This window comes from Mobula birostris, chromosome 5, assembly GCF_030028105.1.
Source record: "Mobula birostris isolate sMobBir1 chromosome 5, sMobBir1.hap1, whole genome shotgun sequence".
Classification (NCBI taxonomy): domain Eukaryota; kingdom Metazoa; phylum Chordata; class Chondrichthyes; order Myliobatiformes; family Myliobatidae; genus Mobula; species Mobula birostris.
In genome coordinates, this window is record NC_092374.1 from 73,305,128 (window position 1) to 73,321,277 (window position 16,150).

The window sequence follows — 16,150 nt, forward strand, 5'->3', positions numbered from 1 at the left end:
GGATTTCACCTCAGCTTACAAACACCTCCCTCTCCCCTACCAACTCCGTGCACTGAACTGAACTTCCTTACATTACCATCGTAAGACTTAAAATCTTGCCACCCGAGCAAGAATGAGTTTAGGAAATATATATATATGTGTGTGTGTGTGTGTGTGTATATATACACACACACACACAAACACACATATATACACACACACACACACACACACATAACACTGCTAACTTTGGATTTACCTGGGATAAGTTACTACATTAAGTAGTTACTAATAAATAGTGGTTTTAATAGCAAAACCAGACTCAAAGTGTGTTCTATTGCTGCTGGTTCATTTAACCCATTGTGTGTACGTAACATAAGAAAGAGAACACAAAATTATTTGTAATGTGTTTCAGGCGGCTTATTTTCCACATGCTGCCATTTCCACTCTTACGCTAGTCTTTCACATTTTCATTATCAAGTTCTGCACAGACTTCCATCTCTCTGCTCTGCCACAGTCTGAACTTGAACTTAGTGACGGACAGTAGGCTTGCCCCTCTGTGCTTTACTGCTGATACAGTATGAACCTCTCCGTGTCTGAAGAGTGATGGCAGATGGCCTTGTTTTATCAAAATGCATTGAGCTCTGGGATTCTACACCAGGCTATTAGCTTGGAATGTTTCCTTTGAACATAAGAGCAGAGTATAGGCTCTTCAGCCCACAATGCTGTGCTGACCTTTTAACCTAGTCTATGATCATTCTAACTCTTCCCTCCTACATAGTCCTCCATTTTTCTATCATCCATGTGATGTCCTAATGTATCTACCTCTAGAACCACCCCTGCAGTGCATTCCATGCACCCAACACTGTTGTAGAAAAAAACTGACCACTGACATCCCCCCATACTCCAATCACCTTAAAATTATGACCCTTGCCTTAGCATACTGGGAAAAAATATCTGGCTATCCATTCTACCAATGCCTTTTATCATCTTATACAACTCCATCAAGTCACTTCACCGAGTCTCACCCTTCTTCACACCTACGAGAAGCCCTAGCTCTGCTCAACCTTTTATCTTCTTGCAACTGACAAATCTTTGATTCACTCAGACATCTTGCAACTCTGCCTCTTCCCTTCTTTTAATTTTTCTTTAATAAGCATGAATACATTTTTTTATTAACTCCAACATCATTTCACCCACTCAACATGCTTTCCTGATTTACTACTTCTCACTGCCATCACTACGAACAGCCATATCACTCATCAGTACTAGACTATTCCATCCATTAACTTTCCATCCCGAGGGTATAGTTCACCTGCATTCATCTCCAATTATCGTGCAACCCTGCTACAAAGCTGCCTCAATTTTAAAATCAGACGACAGGTAATGGGAATAATGGTTGCAATCAGTATTTCCTAACATTGTTATTATAGCTACAAGGTTTCTTTCTGTTTATGCCTTTGTTATTTATACAATATCAAAGTTTGTCTCTTCGATCAGCATATTAAGTAGCCTTTGTTCATTTTGTCATAACCACGGAGATTTTGATAGATGCACATCAGTGGTTTTAACATTCTCTTATGCACATTAATTTTTTACATTTCATATTTCATGCAAATGATCTTCATAAACTATTTCCAGTACAATGGCAATGCTTAATTACTGACAACTTTCCTGAACCATTTGACCCATCTGTTTTGTAATAACAAGATCTCAATTAGTTTTCATGGATGCACAACTTAATAAATATATTTAAATTGTGTTTGGTAAATTGGCTTATTATTGATTTAAACCTCTGAAATTACAACAACTGATAGTACCCTCAAAGTCATTATGAAGTGTCTTTTAATGGAACAATAACCTTTTGATATATCAAGGCCCTTAAGTACATCATGCTGTTTTGAATTTCCCAATAATAAAAGGCACCTTGCAGACATGTCCTTTGTCATTTAGTTTCATGTGTTTCACAAGGACACTATTTCACAAGATAAACGATGATTTGTACCACAAAATCACATGCAATGACTTCACTGACTTACAGTTGATCATAATTCACCCGGTCTCTTAAAGATTTGAATCACTGTATTGAAATCCTTCCATTACTTCACCACATCACAGATCTCCAATCTCCTCCATATTAAATATCTGTTTTTCATTTCTCTTCCACAGAACTTAGCCTGTTGCATTCCTCCCACTTTCACTCCAGTGTTCACAGCCACTTCAGCCAATCAGATCCCACCAACTCTCCAGCTTCCACTTCTTCTTTAAACACCACTCTTAAAATGTCACTTTTTGCCCTGGTTCCTTGGCTCAATACCCATTAACTTAAATCCTCATTACAGTTTTCAACATCAGAAAATCTATATAAATTCAAAGTTGGTGTTTTGAACCAAGTATTTAATCATAAATACACATAATTAAAAATTGTTGATTCCCTACCTTTGTTATGATCAAGAAATTCTTCAGTAAAAATTGGAATATTAAACATAGACATTTTCCCTTGCTGCTCGTTGTTCTTCTGAGAAAATAAAGTGAGCTGAATTAAAGATGTGAGTCATTAAAAAATGTATTGGATTTTGCTGATTCATACTGCTAAGCCAGACTGACTAAAAGAAGCCTATACCACTTACAGAATTTTTATGCATTATTTTTCTGCATACTTCTGGTGCAACGACACCAGCTAAAAGCAATTTTCAACTGAACATGCATTAGCAATGTACTACTATAGCTACTTCGTAGTTAGCTGCATGGCTAATTAGCGAGCCTTTAGACTCACAGAACAATCTAAATGAAACATTACACTTTTGTATATTAGCTGAGACACCTAGACTTGCAGCTGTTTGGACCATTCCCCTCTACCTGAAATGAACTTGTGTTACAGAGCCACCTGGTGTCACTTCCCTACACTGCACTGTCAATTACTGTACATTTCAAGGAAACAACTGCTGAAATTGCAATTTGGCTGTAACATAATTTAGCAAATCTCAAGGCAAACTTTATTGCAAACACAGTAGACAACTATAATAAAAAGACTTGTACCTAAAGCTGAACTGCCTTTTTGAAAACAATCCAACTGTGACTTTTAGTATGATACCGAGATGCATTCCAGAAGCTCTTACCTCACCATGCATGCCATTTGACAATGAATGAGCGGTTTCTAAAATAAGGATAAATGATGATTAATTGATAAAAACAAAGTTTTGGAAAAGCATTGATCCATAAAATTTCCACCTGTCTTACTGTACCTTAGATTTATTTTCTTTGCAATCTGACGTGCAATGAAAAGATACAAAATCGGTAAACATCTATTTTTATCTGCTGCTAAGAATCCAGTTTTTAAACTAAATATTTTTCTGTTAGTACACTATATTAATGATAAGAAAAAGCAGGGCTACCTTTTCTTAGCTTCTTTTCCTGGATGGCAATTTTGCTCATTTTATAAGCTTCAGTTCGCTGGTACTCCTGCAGTTCTTTTATATACTGTTGCTTTGCCCGTTCAGCTTCATCAAGGTAGAACTTAAAAATGAATAATACATATTTTTAAGAATTAATGTGGAGGGGGGAGAATGAAAAGTAATTCATTGGTTTGTCATATTGGATATATGACTACAAAGACTAAGAATAATAAATCATAGCTTAAAATGTGCGCATGTGCCGGTCGTGCATGCAGCTGGTTACAGTTGCTCTGTAATTTCTTACTTTTAAACTTTTTAAACTTAGTTATTTGTTGTATTTTTTTTCTCACGGTAACACGTTGAAGCTGCACCCTCTCTAATATGCTGGTGGAGAGAGTTTTATTTGTTTTTTTAGCGCTGGAATTAGTTACTTTCGGACACGTCTCGTTAGCGTGGCAGCAGGATGGCCGCATTGTATATTCAAGGGACCAATTGATTGTGCTCATGCCCGCTGGTTTAGCAAACAGAGCAGCGGACATCCCGGCTGAAATCTGGAGGAAAACACACAGAGGATGCAGAGGGGGATCAAAAAGGCCAGGGAAGAGGACCGGGTTAGGCTTATGGAGAAGAGAAGTTATAAGCCATGTCTCCCCTCTCTCATCATGGGAAACGTGAGGTCGCTGGGGAATAAAATCGATGAACTGACTGCGCTTGTCAGTAGTCAGAGAACATTTCAGGAGAGCAGTGTCATGACTGAGACGTGGCTGCACGACGACATACCCGATCAAAGCGTTTCCATAGAGGGCTTCCAGACCGTTCAAGCTGACCGGAATTGCACTGAGAGCGGTAAGCGCAAAGGAGGGGGGCTGGCGGTTCTGCTAAGTAACAGATGGTGCAATCCTGGGCATATTACGATCAAGGAATGTGTCTATAGCCCGGATATTGAACTTTTTGCTGTTGGACTCCAACCATATTATTTGCCAAGGGAAATCTCGCATGCAATTGTGGTTGTTGTGTACATCCCTCCCTCTGCCAACCCGACGTCGGCGTGTATCATTTACACCGTCATAGCCAGATTACAAACCCAGCACCCGAGTGCCCTCATTATCATCTCAGGTGACTTCAACCAGGTTACCATGGCTAGAACACTGCCTAACTTCACGCAGTATGTGAGCTGTACAACCAGAGGTGAGAGGACTCTGGATTTGATGTACGCTAACGTTAAGGATGCATACAGCTCCTCTCCCCTCCCCCCAATGGGAAGGTCAGATCACAACCTGGTGCATTTAAAACCCTGCTACGTGCCTCTGGTGAAGAGTAAACCTGCAACCTCAAAGACAGTGAGGAAATGGTTGGAAGAGGCTTATGAGGCGCTCCAGGGTTGTTTTGAGGTGACAGACTGGCAGGCACTCTGTGAGCCACATGGAGAGGATATTGATGGGCTCACAGAGTGCATCACTGATTACATTAACTTCTGTGTGGACTGCAATGTTCAAATAAGAACTGTCCTTTGTTATTCAAATAACAAGCCATGGGTGACAAAGGACATACTGAACACTAAAAAGAGGGCGTTTAGAGATGGAAATAGGGAGGAGCTGAGGGCAATACAGAGGGACCTGAAAGCCAGGATCAGGGAGGCTAAAGACAGGTATAGGAGGAAGCTTGAGTGGAAACTCCAGCAGAACAACATGAGAGCTGTCTGGAGGGGGATGAGGACCATCACTGGGTTTCGGCAAACTAGCAACAGAGGAGCTGAAGGCAGTGTGGACAGAGCCAATGAACTTAACCTGTTCTTTAACAGATTTGACACTGTGACCCCTGCCCATCCCCCACGAGCCATCTGTTGTCGGCTCCCAACCAACACATATTCCACTCTCCCCTCCTACCCCTCCTCACAGTCCCCCACCCTGCTCTCATGACTATACCACTTCCCCACACGAAACCACCATGGTGGGCTTCACGGCTGAACAGGTGAGAAGACAGCTGAAACGTCTCAACCCAAGCAAGGCTGCAGGACCGGATGGTGTCAGTACCAGGGTGCTCAAAGCCTGTGCCCCTCAGCTATGTGGAGTACTTCGCCATGTCTTCAACATGAGCCTGAGGCTCCGGAGGGTTCCTGTACTGTGGAAGATGTCTTGCCTCGTCCCTGTGCCGAAGACGCCGCGCCCCAGCGGCCTCAATGACTACAGACCAGTGGCATTGACCTCCCACATCATGAAGACCCTGGAGAGACTTGCTCTGGAGCTGCTCCGGCCTATGGTCAGGCCACACTTAGATTCCCTCCAGTTCGCCTACCAGCCCCGACTAGGAGTTGAGGATGCCATCGTCTACCTGCCGAACCATGTCTACGCCCACCTGGACAAGCCAGTGAGCACTGTGAGGGTCATGTTTTTGACTTCTCCAGTGTGTTCAACATCATCCGCTCTGCTGTGCTGGGGGAGAAGCTGACAGCGATGCAGGTGGATGCTTCCCTGGTATCATGGATTCTTGATTACCAGACTGGCAGACCACAGTACGTGTGCCTGCAACACTGTGTGTCCGACAGTGTGATCAGCAGCACTGGGGCTCCACAGGGGACTGTCCTGTCTCCCTTTCTCGTCACCATTTACACCTCAGACTTCAATTACTGCACAGAGTCTTGCCATCTTCAGAAGTTTTCGGATGACTCTGCCGTAGTTGGATGCATCAGCAAGGGAGATGAGGCTGAGTACAGGGCTACGGTAGGAAACTTTGTCACATGGTGTGAGCAGAATTATCTGCAGCTTAATGTGAAAAAGACTAAGGAGCTGGTGGTAGACCTGAGGAGAGCTAAGGTACCGGTGACCCCTGTTTCCATCCAGGGGGTCAGTGTGGACATGGTGAAGGATTACAGATACCTGGGGATACGAATCGACAATAAACTGGACTGGTCAAAGAACACTGAGGCTGTCTACAATAAGGGTCAGAGCCGTCTCTATTTCCTGAGGAGACTGAGGTCCTTTAACATCTGCTGAACGATGCTGAGGATGTTCTACGAGTCTGTGGTGGCCAGTGCTATCATGTTTGCTGTTGTGTGCTGGGGCAGCAGGCTGAGGGTAGCAGACACCAACAGAATCAACAAACTCATTCGTAAGGCCAGTGATGTTGTGGGGATGGAACTGGATTCTCTGACGGTGGTGTCTGAAAAGAGGATGCTGTCTAAGTTGCATGCCATCTCGGACAATGTCTCCCATCCACTACATAATGTACTGGGTGGGCACAGGAGTACATTCGGCCAGAAACTCATTCCTCCAAGATGCAGCACAGAGCGTCATAGGAAGTTATTCCTGCCTGTGGCCATCAAACTTTACAACTCCTCCCTTGGAGGGTCAGACACCCTGAGCCGATAGGCTGGTCCTGGACTTATTTCATAATTTACTGGCATAATTTACATATTACGATTTAACTATTTATTACTATTTTCTATTACTATTTTATTACTATTTATTATTTCTATGACTATTACTATTTACTAATAGTAATATTACTATTACTATTTATTATTTATGGTGCAACTGTAACAAAAACCAATTTCCTCCGGGATCAATAAAGTATGACTATGACTATGACTATGAAAATAACGGCTTGGGCTTTGGAATAGACAACCAGCACTGTCAGCTTACTGCAAAACTCAGTACAAAAATATTGTAATTACCTTTAGTATTCCTACCTCTGTATACTTAGAAAAATATTGCAAAGTTCCTTCAGTAAAGTCTTGTGCATTGTTGCATTATTCAAATTTAAAAGGGCATCAGAAAAGACTGAGTAGTCAAATTTTGATGGAACTGCTACACTTGAATCTTCTAAACACCCTGAAATGTTCCTGAATGTCTCAGAAATAACCCATAACATTTGGCAACACCGAGAAGCCTGAAAAAGCCATTTAAAGCGAACAGGGAACTAGGGTTCTGAAAGGCAAGTTTAAAGAGAATTAGGTTTCAAATGAAGCAGTGCCAGAATCCATGCAAAAGTTTGGGCATCCTGGTCAAAATTTCTGTTACTGTGAATAGCTGAGCAAGTAAAAGATTACCTGATTTCCAAAAGGCATAAAGTTAAAGATGACACATTTCTTTAATATTTTAAGCAAGATTACTTTTTTATTTCCATCTTTTACAGTCTCAAAATAACAAAAAAGGAAAAGAGCCCAAGCAAAAGTTTGGGCACCCTGCATGGTCAGTACTTAGTAACATCCCCTTTGGCAAGATCACAGCTTGTAAATGCTTTCTGTAGCCAGCTAAGAGTCTTTCAATTCTTGTTTGGGGGATTTTCGCCCATTCTTCCTTGCAAAAGGCTTCAAGTTCTGTGAAATTCTTGGGCCGTCTTGCAAGCACTGCTCTTTTGAGGTCTATCCACAGATTTTCGATGATGTTTAGGTTGGGGGACTGTGAGGGCCATGGCAAAACCTTCAGCTTGCGCCTCTTGAGGTAGTCCATTGTGGATTTTTGAGGTGTGTTTAGGATCATCATCCTGTTGTCAAAGCCATCCTATTTTCATCTTCAACTTTTTTTTTACAGATGGTGTGATGTTTGCTTCCAGAATTTGCTGGTATTTAATTGAATTAAATCCTCCCTCTACTAGTGAAATGTTCCCCGTGCCACTGGCTGCAACACAAGCCCAAAGCATGATCGATCCACCCCTGTGCTTAACAGTTAGAGAGTTGTTCTTTTCATGAAATTCTGCACCCTTTTTTCTCCAAACATACCTTTGCTCATTGCAGGCAAAAAGTTCTATTTTAATTTTATCAGTCCACAGGACTTGATTCCAAAATGCATCAGACTTGTTTAGATGTTCCTTTGCAAACTTCTGATGCTGAATTTTGTGGTGAGGATGCAGGAAAGGTTTTCTTCCGATGACTCTTCCATGAAGGTCATATTTGTGCAGATGTCACTGCACAGTGGAACAGTGCACCACCACTCCAGAGTCTGCTAAATTTTCCTGAAGGTCTTTTGCAGTCAAACGGGGATTTTGATTTGCCTTTCTAGCAATCCTAAGAGCAGTTCTCTCGGAAAGTTTTCTTGGTCCTCCAGACCTCAACTTGACCTCCACCATTCTTGTTCACTGCCATTTTTTAATTACATTACGAACTGAGGAATATATATCTGGAAAAACAGACATTCTCGACTAAATAAGGTTCTGTAACGACACACATCAAAGTTGCTGGTGAACGCAGCAGGCCAGGCAGCATCTCTAGGAAGAGGTACAGTCAACGTTTCGGGCCGAGACCCTTCGTCAGGACCCTTCACCAGCAACGTTGATGTGTGTTGCTTGAATTTCCAGCATCTGCAGAATTCCTCGTGTTAAAGTTCTGTGGCGACCCACTCTCCAGCGCACTCGAACCGGCTCACAAAATGACGCGCGCCGGCAGAGAGGCCGGCCCCAAAAAGGGCACCAGGCCATCTTCACCAGCAGCAGGAAATACCTGCGCGTAGGCAGGGTCTGTGAATATGCATTCCCCACAGCAGTCCTGCCTGGGGAGGGCGGGAATGGGAAGGCTTTAAAGGGGGCCGCGAAGTTTGAATAAACCTCTTTTTTCACAACTACAACTCACCGACTACGTGTCGTTATTCTAGCGCTGTGTGTAGCACACCGCTAGAGTTCATCTTCAAAAATCTAAGAAGAATGGAGGTTTAGCTTTACCAAATTTTAGGTTTTATTATTGGGCAGTCAATATACGAAATCTTATGTTTTGGACATATTATGTTAACTGTGAAGACTGTCCGATATGGCTTTCTTTAGAAGCTAACTCTGTTAATAAATTTTGTATTACTTATCTTCTCAGATCCTCACGTCCTTTATCTTTTAGCAAACTGACTGAAAATTTGGTCGTTAGACATACTTTGAGGATCTGGGTACAATTTAGGAAATTCTTTGGTTAATTGAGATTTTCTTTGTATAGTCCCATTTGTTCTAATTATTATTTTAAACCTTCGATGACCGATTCAGTTTTTAAAGAATGGGATAGATTGGGTATTAAATGCTTCCAGTATTTATTTGTTGAAGGAAGTCTTCTATCTTTTGAGCAATTGTCAGTTAAATATCGTTTACCCAAAACTCACATTTTTCGTTATTTACAAATTAGAGACTTGTTGCACTCTCAATTATATAAATTTCCTATAAGTTCCGATAAGGACTTATTAGATGTAAATTTTAATTTGAAACTTTTTTATAATGGTTCAATTTCCAATATTTATGGTATGCTATTAGGAATGAGAAATGCTCCTATGGACAAAATTAAAAATCTTTGGGAACAAGATTTACAGACTTCAATCTCTGAGGAAACTTGGAATGAAATTTTTATATTGGTGAACGCTTCATCGTTAAGTGCCGGTCATTCTCTCTTACATAGGGCTCACATGTCTAAAGATAAACTACCTCGTTTTTACTCGGATATATCTCCTTTCTGTGATAGATGTAATAATGGAGAAGCTTTGTTAATTCACAAGTTTTGGACACGTCCGAGTCTTGAAAGATATTGGTAGGAAGTATTTCAAACTTTCTCGGTACTTTTCAAGGTAAATTTTAAGCCTAACCCTTTGACCGCACTATTTGATATTGTTGGAAGAAAAGACTTCATTTTGGAGACACCTGATATGTATATTTTGGCTTTTATTTCTCTTATAGCTAGAAGGGCTCTTTTGCTTAAATGGAAGGATGCTGCCCCACCTACTCATGCTCAATGGTTACGTGATGTTATGTCAGGCTTAAATTTAGAGAAGATCCGTTGTTCAGTTTTTGAATCTAGCCAAGACTTTATACATTGTGGGGATCATTTTTGAGTTATTTTCAAAGACTTTGATTTGTTGTTGAAGTACATATGGTGGCTAATAATATATTTTACTACATGATAAGGGTTTTCTCCCTTTTTACATGCTTGTCCTAACAGCTCTGACTTCAGTAGTGGGTTTAGATATTTTTTCTGTATTATAAAATTATTATATTTCAATATTACGATTTTACTTAATTTTTTATGAATACAGGGTTTTGTGATTGTATTTTTAATATAATGTAAGGTGCCCCCCGCTTTTTGAACGTTCGCTTTACGAAACCTCACTGTTACGAAAGACCTACATTAGTACCCTGTTGTCGCTAACAGAAGGTGTTTTCACTGTTACGAAAAAATCAGCGCGCGCCCCGAGCAGCCGTTTGCAAGATGAGTTCAGAGGCGATGCAATCGGCAATGATCTGGTCTGACAATTACGTGCCGGGCGGTACCTAATTAATTAGCATGTTTATTTTGACTTCTTTCTTAAAGATGTGCTGGATGCGTCCCAGCTACCACTGGACACCTGCATGCTTCGCAGCAATGTATTGCTTGGCGGCCTGGAGGGTGGGGGCCACTGCACCACCCAAACTCCGACAAGTCTAACACACCATCATCAGTGTGCTCTGCGCTTTCCTGATTCCGGTACGTGATACTACACTGTACATACATTATTTCTACTTTATATCGGCTGTGTATTTTTACGTGTTATTTGGTATGATTTGACAGCTTCATAGCTTAAAGGTTACTGGAGAGCGCTAACACCGTGTTTTTGCCAACAGTGCTTGCGTGAGATTTTCACTACAGAGAACAGTTCAGGCAATGATTGTGGAAAAGTAGTTCTACTTTTTTCAGCTGTGTATTTATCATATCATTCCTGCTTTCACTATATGTTACTGTTATTTTAGGTTTCGTGTGTTATTTGGCATGATTTGGTAGGTTATTTTTGGGTCTGCGAACATTCACAAAATTTTCCCATATAAGTAAATGGGAATTGCTTCTTCGCTTTACAACATTCCGGCTTACGAACCGTTTCATAAGAACGCTCTACCTTCGGATGGCGGGGGAAACCTGTATTTGGTACTTTTTTTCTCTTTTGACTTATAATATATAGCTTCTTGTACTTTGTATTCTTCCAAGCAGAAACTAACAAAAATATTGAAAGAGAAGGTGGGGGGTGGGAGGAGGAGTACAAGCTAGAAGGCCATAGGTGAAGCCAGGTGGATGGGAGAGGGTTATGAAATAAGAAGCTGAGAGGTGATAGGTAGAAAAGATGAAAGGCTGAAGAAGGAGGAATCAGATAGGAAATAAAGTCAACCATAGGAGAAAGGGAAGGAGGAGGAACACCAGGGGGAGGGGATAGGTGGGAGAAGAGAAGGGGAGCCAGAGTGGGGAAGTCAACTGGGGGGGGGGAGGGGCAGAGAGGGGCAGGGGGGAAAGGAGGAGGGGGGTAAGGAAGAAAAAAATCATTGGAAGTTTGAGAAATTGATGCTCATGTCAATACATAGGAGGCTACCCAGACAGAAGATGAGGTGCTGTTCTCCAACTGGACTGACCTCATTGTGTCAGCAGAGGTAGCCAAGGACAGACATGTCAGAATAGGAAAAGGGATTGGAATTGAAATGGTTGGCCACCAGGTAATCCTGAATTTTGCAGATGGAGAAGTAGTCTCCCAATCTACGTTGAATCTCACCAATCCACCGGGAGCAGTGGATACAGTGGACAACTCCAACAGCTTTGCAGGTGCAGTGTTGCCTCACCTGAAAGCACTGTTTGGAGGTGAGGGAAGAGGTGAATGGGCAGGTTCAGCAATTCTTCCGCTTGCAGGGATAAGTGCCATGAGGGAGATTAGTGCAGAGGGACAAATGGACAAGAGAATCACAGAGGGAGCAATCCCTGCAGAAAGCAGACAGTGGGAGGGAGGTAAAGATGTATTTGATGGTAGTATCCTATGGAAGATGGCAGACGTTGCAGAGAATTATGTGCTCGATGTGGAGGCTCATGGAATGATAAGTGAGGACAAGAGGAACCTTACCCCTGTTAAGATGGTGGGAAGATGGGGTGAGCGCAGATGTCCAGGAAATGTGGACACCTTCTGAGATCCTGCGAGGAGATGAGGATGAGGGCAGCATCAATGATGGAGGAAGAGAAACCCAATTCTTTGAAGGATACATCTTTAAGTTCTGAAAAGGAATGACTCATCCTGGTAACAGATCCGATGGAGACAAAGGAACTGAGAAAAGGGAATGGCATTTTTACAGGAGACAGGGTGGGAAGAGGTATAGTCAAGATAACCATGGGAGTCACTGGTTTTATAAAAGATATCAGAAACAGTTTGTCTCCAGAGATGGAGATAGAGAGATCAAGAAGGAGAAGAACGGTGTCAGAAAAGTTCCAACTGAATTTTAGGGCAAGGTGGAAGTTGGAGACAAATTAGATGAAATTGACAAGCACAGCATGAGTTCACGAAACAGTTGTCAATGCAGTGCATTAGGAGTTGGGGAATGTTATCAGGAATGGCTGAGAACATGGACTGTTCATGTAGCTAATGAAAAGGCAGGCATAGCTGAAACCCCATGTGGGTACGTATCAACACACCTTAAGTTTGGAGAAAGTGGGAGGAGCCTAAAGAGAAATTGTTGAGTGTGAGGACCAGTTTCGCAGACAGTGGAGGGTGATGGTGGAGAAAAACTGGTCAGGTTTGTTGTCGAAAAAAAAGTGGAGAGCTCTAAGGCATTCTTGATGCAGGATAGAAGTATACAGGGACTGGACATCCATGGTGAAAATTCGGGAATTAGGGTCAGGGAATTGAACATCGCTGAGGAGATCGACAGCATGTGAAGTGTCAAGATGTAGGTGAGAAGGGACTGAACAAAGGTGATAAAATGGAATTGAGATATGCGGAGGTGAATTACAGATGAGATTGGAGAAAATCTATCTTTTAAACAACACTAATATGGATTACTTTATCAGCACATACATTTATTTAGCTGCTACACCACCTTCATTAATTTCTTTAGTTACTTAACAAAAGAATTTGCTCAGATTAATCAAAGACACAGTGCCTTAGCAGTTTACTAGTATTTAAAAAAAGCAGATAATACACTGTAAATCACCAAACCTGTTTGTCTTCAAGTGGGAGTTTGCTCCATTCACTGCCCAATGTTTTGGTGATTTCTGGAAAAGGTAAATCTGGTTGCTGTGCCCGTAACTGTTCACGGCGTTCATTCAAGAATCGCATGTATCCTGTCAGTGGAGCTTTGGGACCATTGGGGACATTTTTTTTGCGCTTTTTACCCTTTGGCCAGCCTCTTTTCTTGGTCACATGCTGCTGATAAGAATATAAAAATATTGAACTACCATTATAAAACCTGGAGTTAAATGTCCAGTGTTTTCTTTTCAAACATAACACACAGGAACAGAATTAGACTGTTCGGTCCATCAAGTCTGTTCCACCATTCTATCATGGTGGATTTATTATCCTTTTCAACCTCAATTTCCTTCCTTCTCCCCATAACATTTGGCACCCTTACTAATCAAGAACCAAACAATATCCGCTTCAAGTATACCCAATGAATTTGCCTCCTAGCTGACTGTGACAATGAATTCCAGAGTCACCACACTCTGGCTACAGAAATTCCTCATCATCTCTGTTCAAAAGGGATGTCTTTCAATTTTGAGGCAGTGCCCGCTAGTACTAGACTCTCCCACTATAAGAAACATCCTGTTCACATCCACTCTATCTAGGCCTTTCAATATTTGATAGGTTTCAATCAGATTCTGCGCCCCCCCCCCGCCCCACCGATTCTTCTAAATTCCAGTGAGTTCAGACCCAAACCCATCAAATGCTCCTCATACATTAACTCTTTCATTCCTGGAATCATTCTCATGAACCTCGTCTGGGCCCTTTCCAATGCCAGCACATGCTTTCTTTGATAAGGGTTCAAAACTGCTCACCATATTCCAAATTCAGTCTACCCAGTGCCTTAGAAAGTCTCCATATTTTGTTATGAAAGCAGTAAGTTCAAACAATTGATCATTGTGAGTTAAAATAAAACATAATTAGAATGTATTTTCAATCTGATTTCAACAAAACATGGTAATTAAGTAGACTGGCATTCTTCATCTTGTTCACGTCAGCATTAAATAATCACTTAAACGATAGCCATCTACCTACACAGCGGAACTCTGAACACTGTTCCAGACTGTTTAGAATTCTATTCTCAGAACACACCCAAAAAGAATATTTCCCGTCCTGATAGTCATTGTGAATGTCTCAGAAAACTTTGTGCCTCACATTAAAATTTAGGATGTGAACCAACAAAACTGAATTTTTCTGAAGTCCACCTACATAACAGTGAGAACAGTCAGAGAAAGGAAACATTCATTCTGAAAGCTTCAAAGTGTTATATTGAGGGTAACCATGGGAGTGCGTACATTGAGGACTACTTTGTGCTGCTTCACGCATCTATGCTGAGATTGTCAATTTCATTAACTTTGCCTCCAGCTTCCACCCTGCCCTGAAATTTAACTTGCAACATTTCTGACATTTCCCTCCCCTTTCTCAATCTCTCTCTGTCCCCATCTCTGGAGACAACCTGTCTACCGATACCTTTTATAAAACTACTGACTCCCATGGTTACCTTGAGTACACTCTTTAGTACTCTTCCAGTGTTCCAATAAATCTCATTGGGCTGTGTAACTGCCTCACTTTGAGCTATCGTCTCAGAAATGAAAACTTCAGGTAAAGAAACTGCTGAACTAAATTTGGAAATAATGGAAACTCTTTGCATCATATCATGCCAAACTACTAAAGATTTATTTTACACTGTATAGTGCAAAAATAAAATCTGTTTCATTCTTTAAATGCATCAGTGTATCAAATACACATTATGGCTCAAGTCTCTTATTATGCCACAGAACCCAAGCCATTACGGCTGTGGAAATCAAACAATTATCTGACCCAACCAATTAACATATCTAGGGACAATGGGAAGAACTGGAATTAATTTATTGTAGTCACAATGAAAAGCTTGCCTTGCAAACTGTTCATTCAGATCAAATCATTACATAGTATATTGAGGCAAAACAAAATTGAATAATAACAATGCAGAATAAAGTGCAAGTCACACAGAGAAGTGCACTGCAGGTAAACAATAAAGTGCAAGAATATACTGAGAAAGATTGAGGTCAAGAGTCTAACTTATCAAACTAGGGAACCACTTAATCGTCTTATAACAGCAGAACTGCCTTTATTTGAAGATTAACTTGAACTTTCTCCATTATTGGGAAGTAAAATAAATTATATTGGTTAATCCTCCTGTGATTTCTCTCTTAAAAAAAAATACAGTGTATGGTGTGGTTAGAAGCTAAAAGAGAAGCTGTTGCCTGTTTTAAAAGAACAATAGAGTCAGAGTTGTTAAGCAAATAGAAATAAGTTCTTTGCCACACAACATCTATGTAAACCATTTTGCCTATGTTTTACTAATCCCATCTCCCCACATACCATCATTCAAATACAGGTCTAGATACCTTTTAGCTGGTAATACTGTGTCTGCCTCCAACACCTTCTCAGTTCAGTCCGGATACCTATTGCACTTTGTTTCATATCCCCTTCAAACAACTTCTCTCTCACTTTAAACTTATGTCTTCTGGTTTAAGACACTTCAACCACAGGAAACTGATGACCTAACTATCAACTCTAATGATGCCTTTTATAAGTTTCCATACCTCTATCACATTATCTCTCAGCTTCCTTCAGTCCAGGGAAAGTCGACCCAGCCTATCCTATCTCTCTTTATAACTCAAGCCCTCCATTCATGCAACATCCTTGTGAATGTTTTCTTGCACTCCTCTCCGGTTTAATCCCATCTTCTGAAAGTGTATTGACCAGAACTGCATAAAATACTCCTTGTGCAGCTTCACCAATGTTTTATACAGTTGGAACACGACATCCTGACCCTTGCTATATTTCTGTGGGAAAGCTTCCATAAACAGC

General features: G+C 41.1%; 1 protein-coding gene across 5 annotated transcripts in view; it reads right to left on the reverse strand.

Moving 5' to 3' along the window:
* The window catches only part of LOC140197769 (SWI/SNF-related matrix-associated actin-dependent regulator of chromatin subfamily E member 1-related-like), a 56,522-nt gene that overhangs the window by 24,585 nt on the left and 15,787 nt on the right, over window positions 1-16,150 (reverse strand). For 3 of the 5 annotated variants that reach the window (XM_072258207.1, XM_072258204.1, XM_072258202.1), the window contains 4 exons: window positions 13,274-13,483; window positions 3,375-3,495; window positions 3,099-3,136; window positions 2,419-2,497 (listed from right to left, as the gene is read on the reverse strand). In XM_072258207.1, the coding sequence (XP_072114308.1) occupies window positions 2,419-2,497; window positions 3,099-3,136; window positions 3,375-3,495; window positions 13,274-13,483 (448 nt within the window). The remainder of the gene's footprint in view (window positions 1-2,418; window positions 2,498-3,098; window positions 3,137-3,374; window positions 3,496-13,273; window positions 13,484-16,150) is intronic. The other 2 variants (XM_072258205.1, XM_072258206.1) reach the window with 2 other exon arrangements.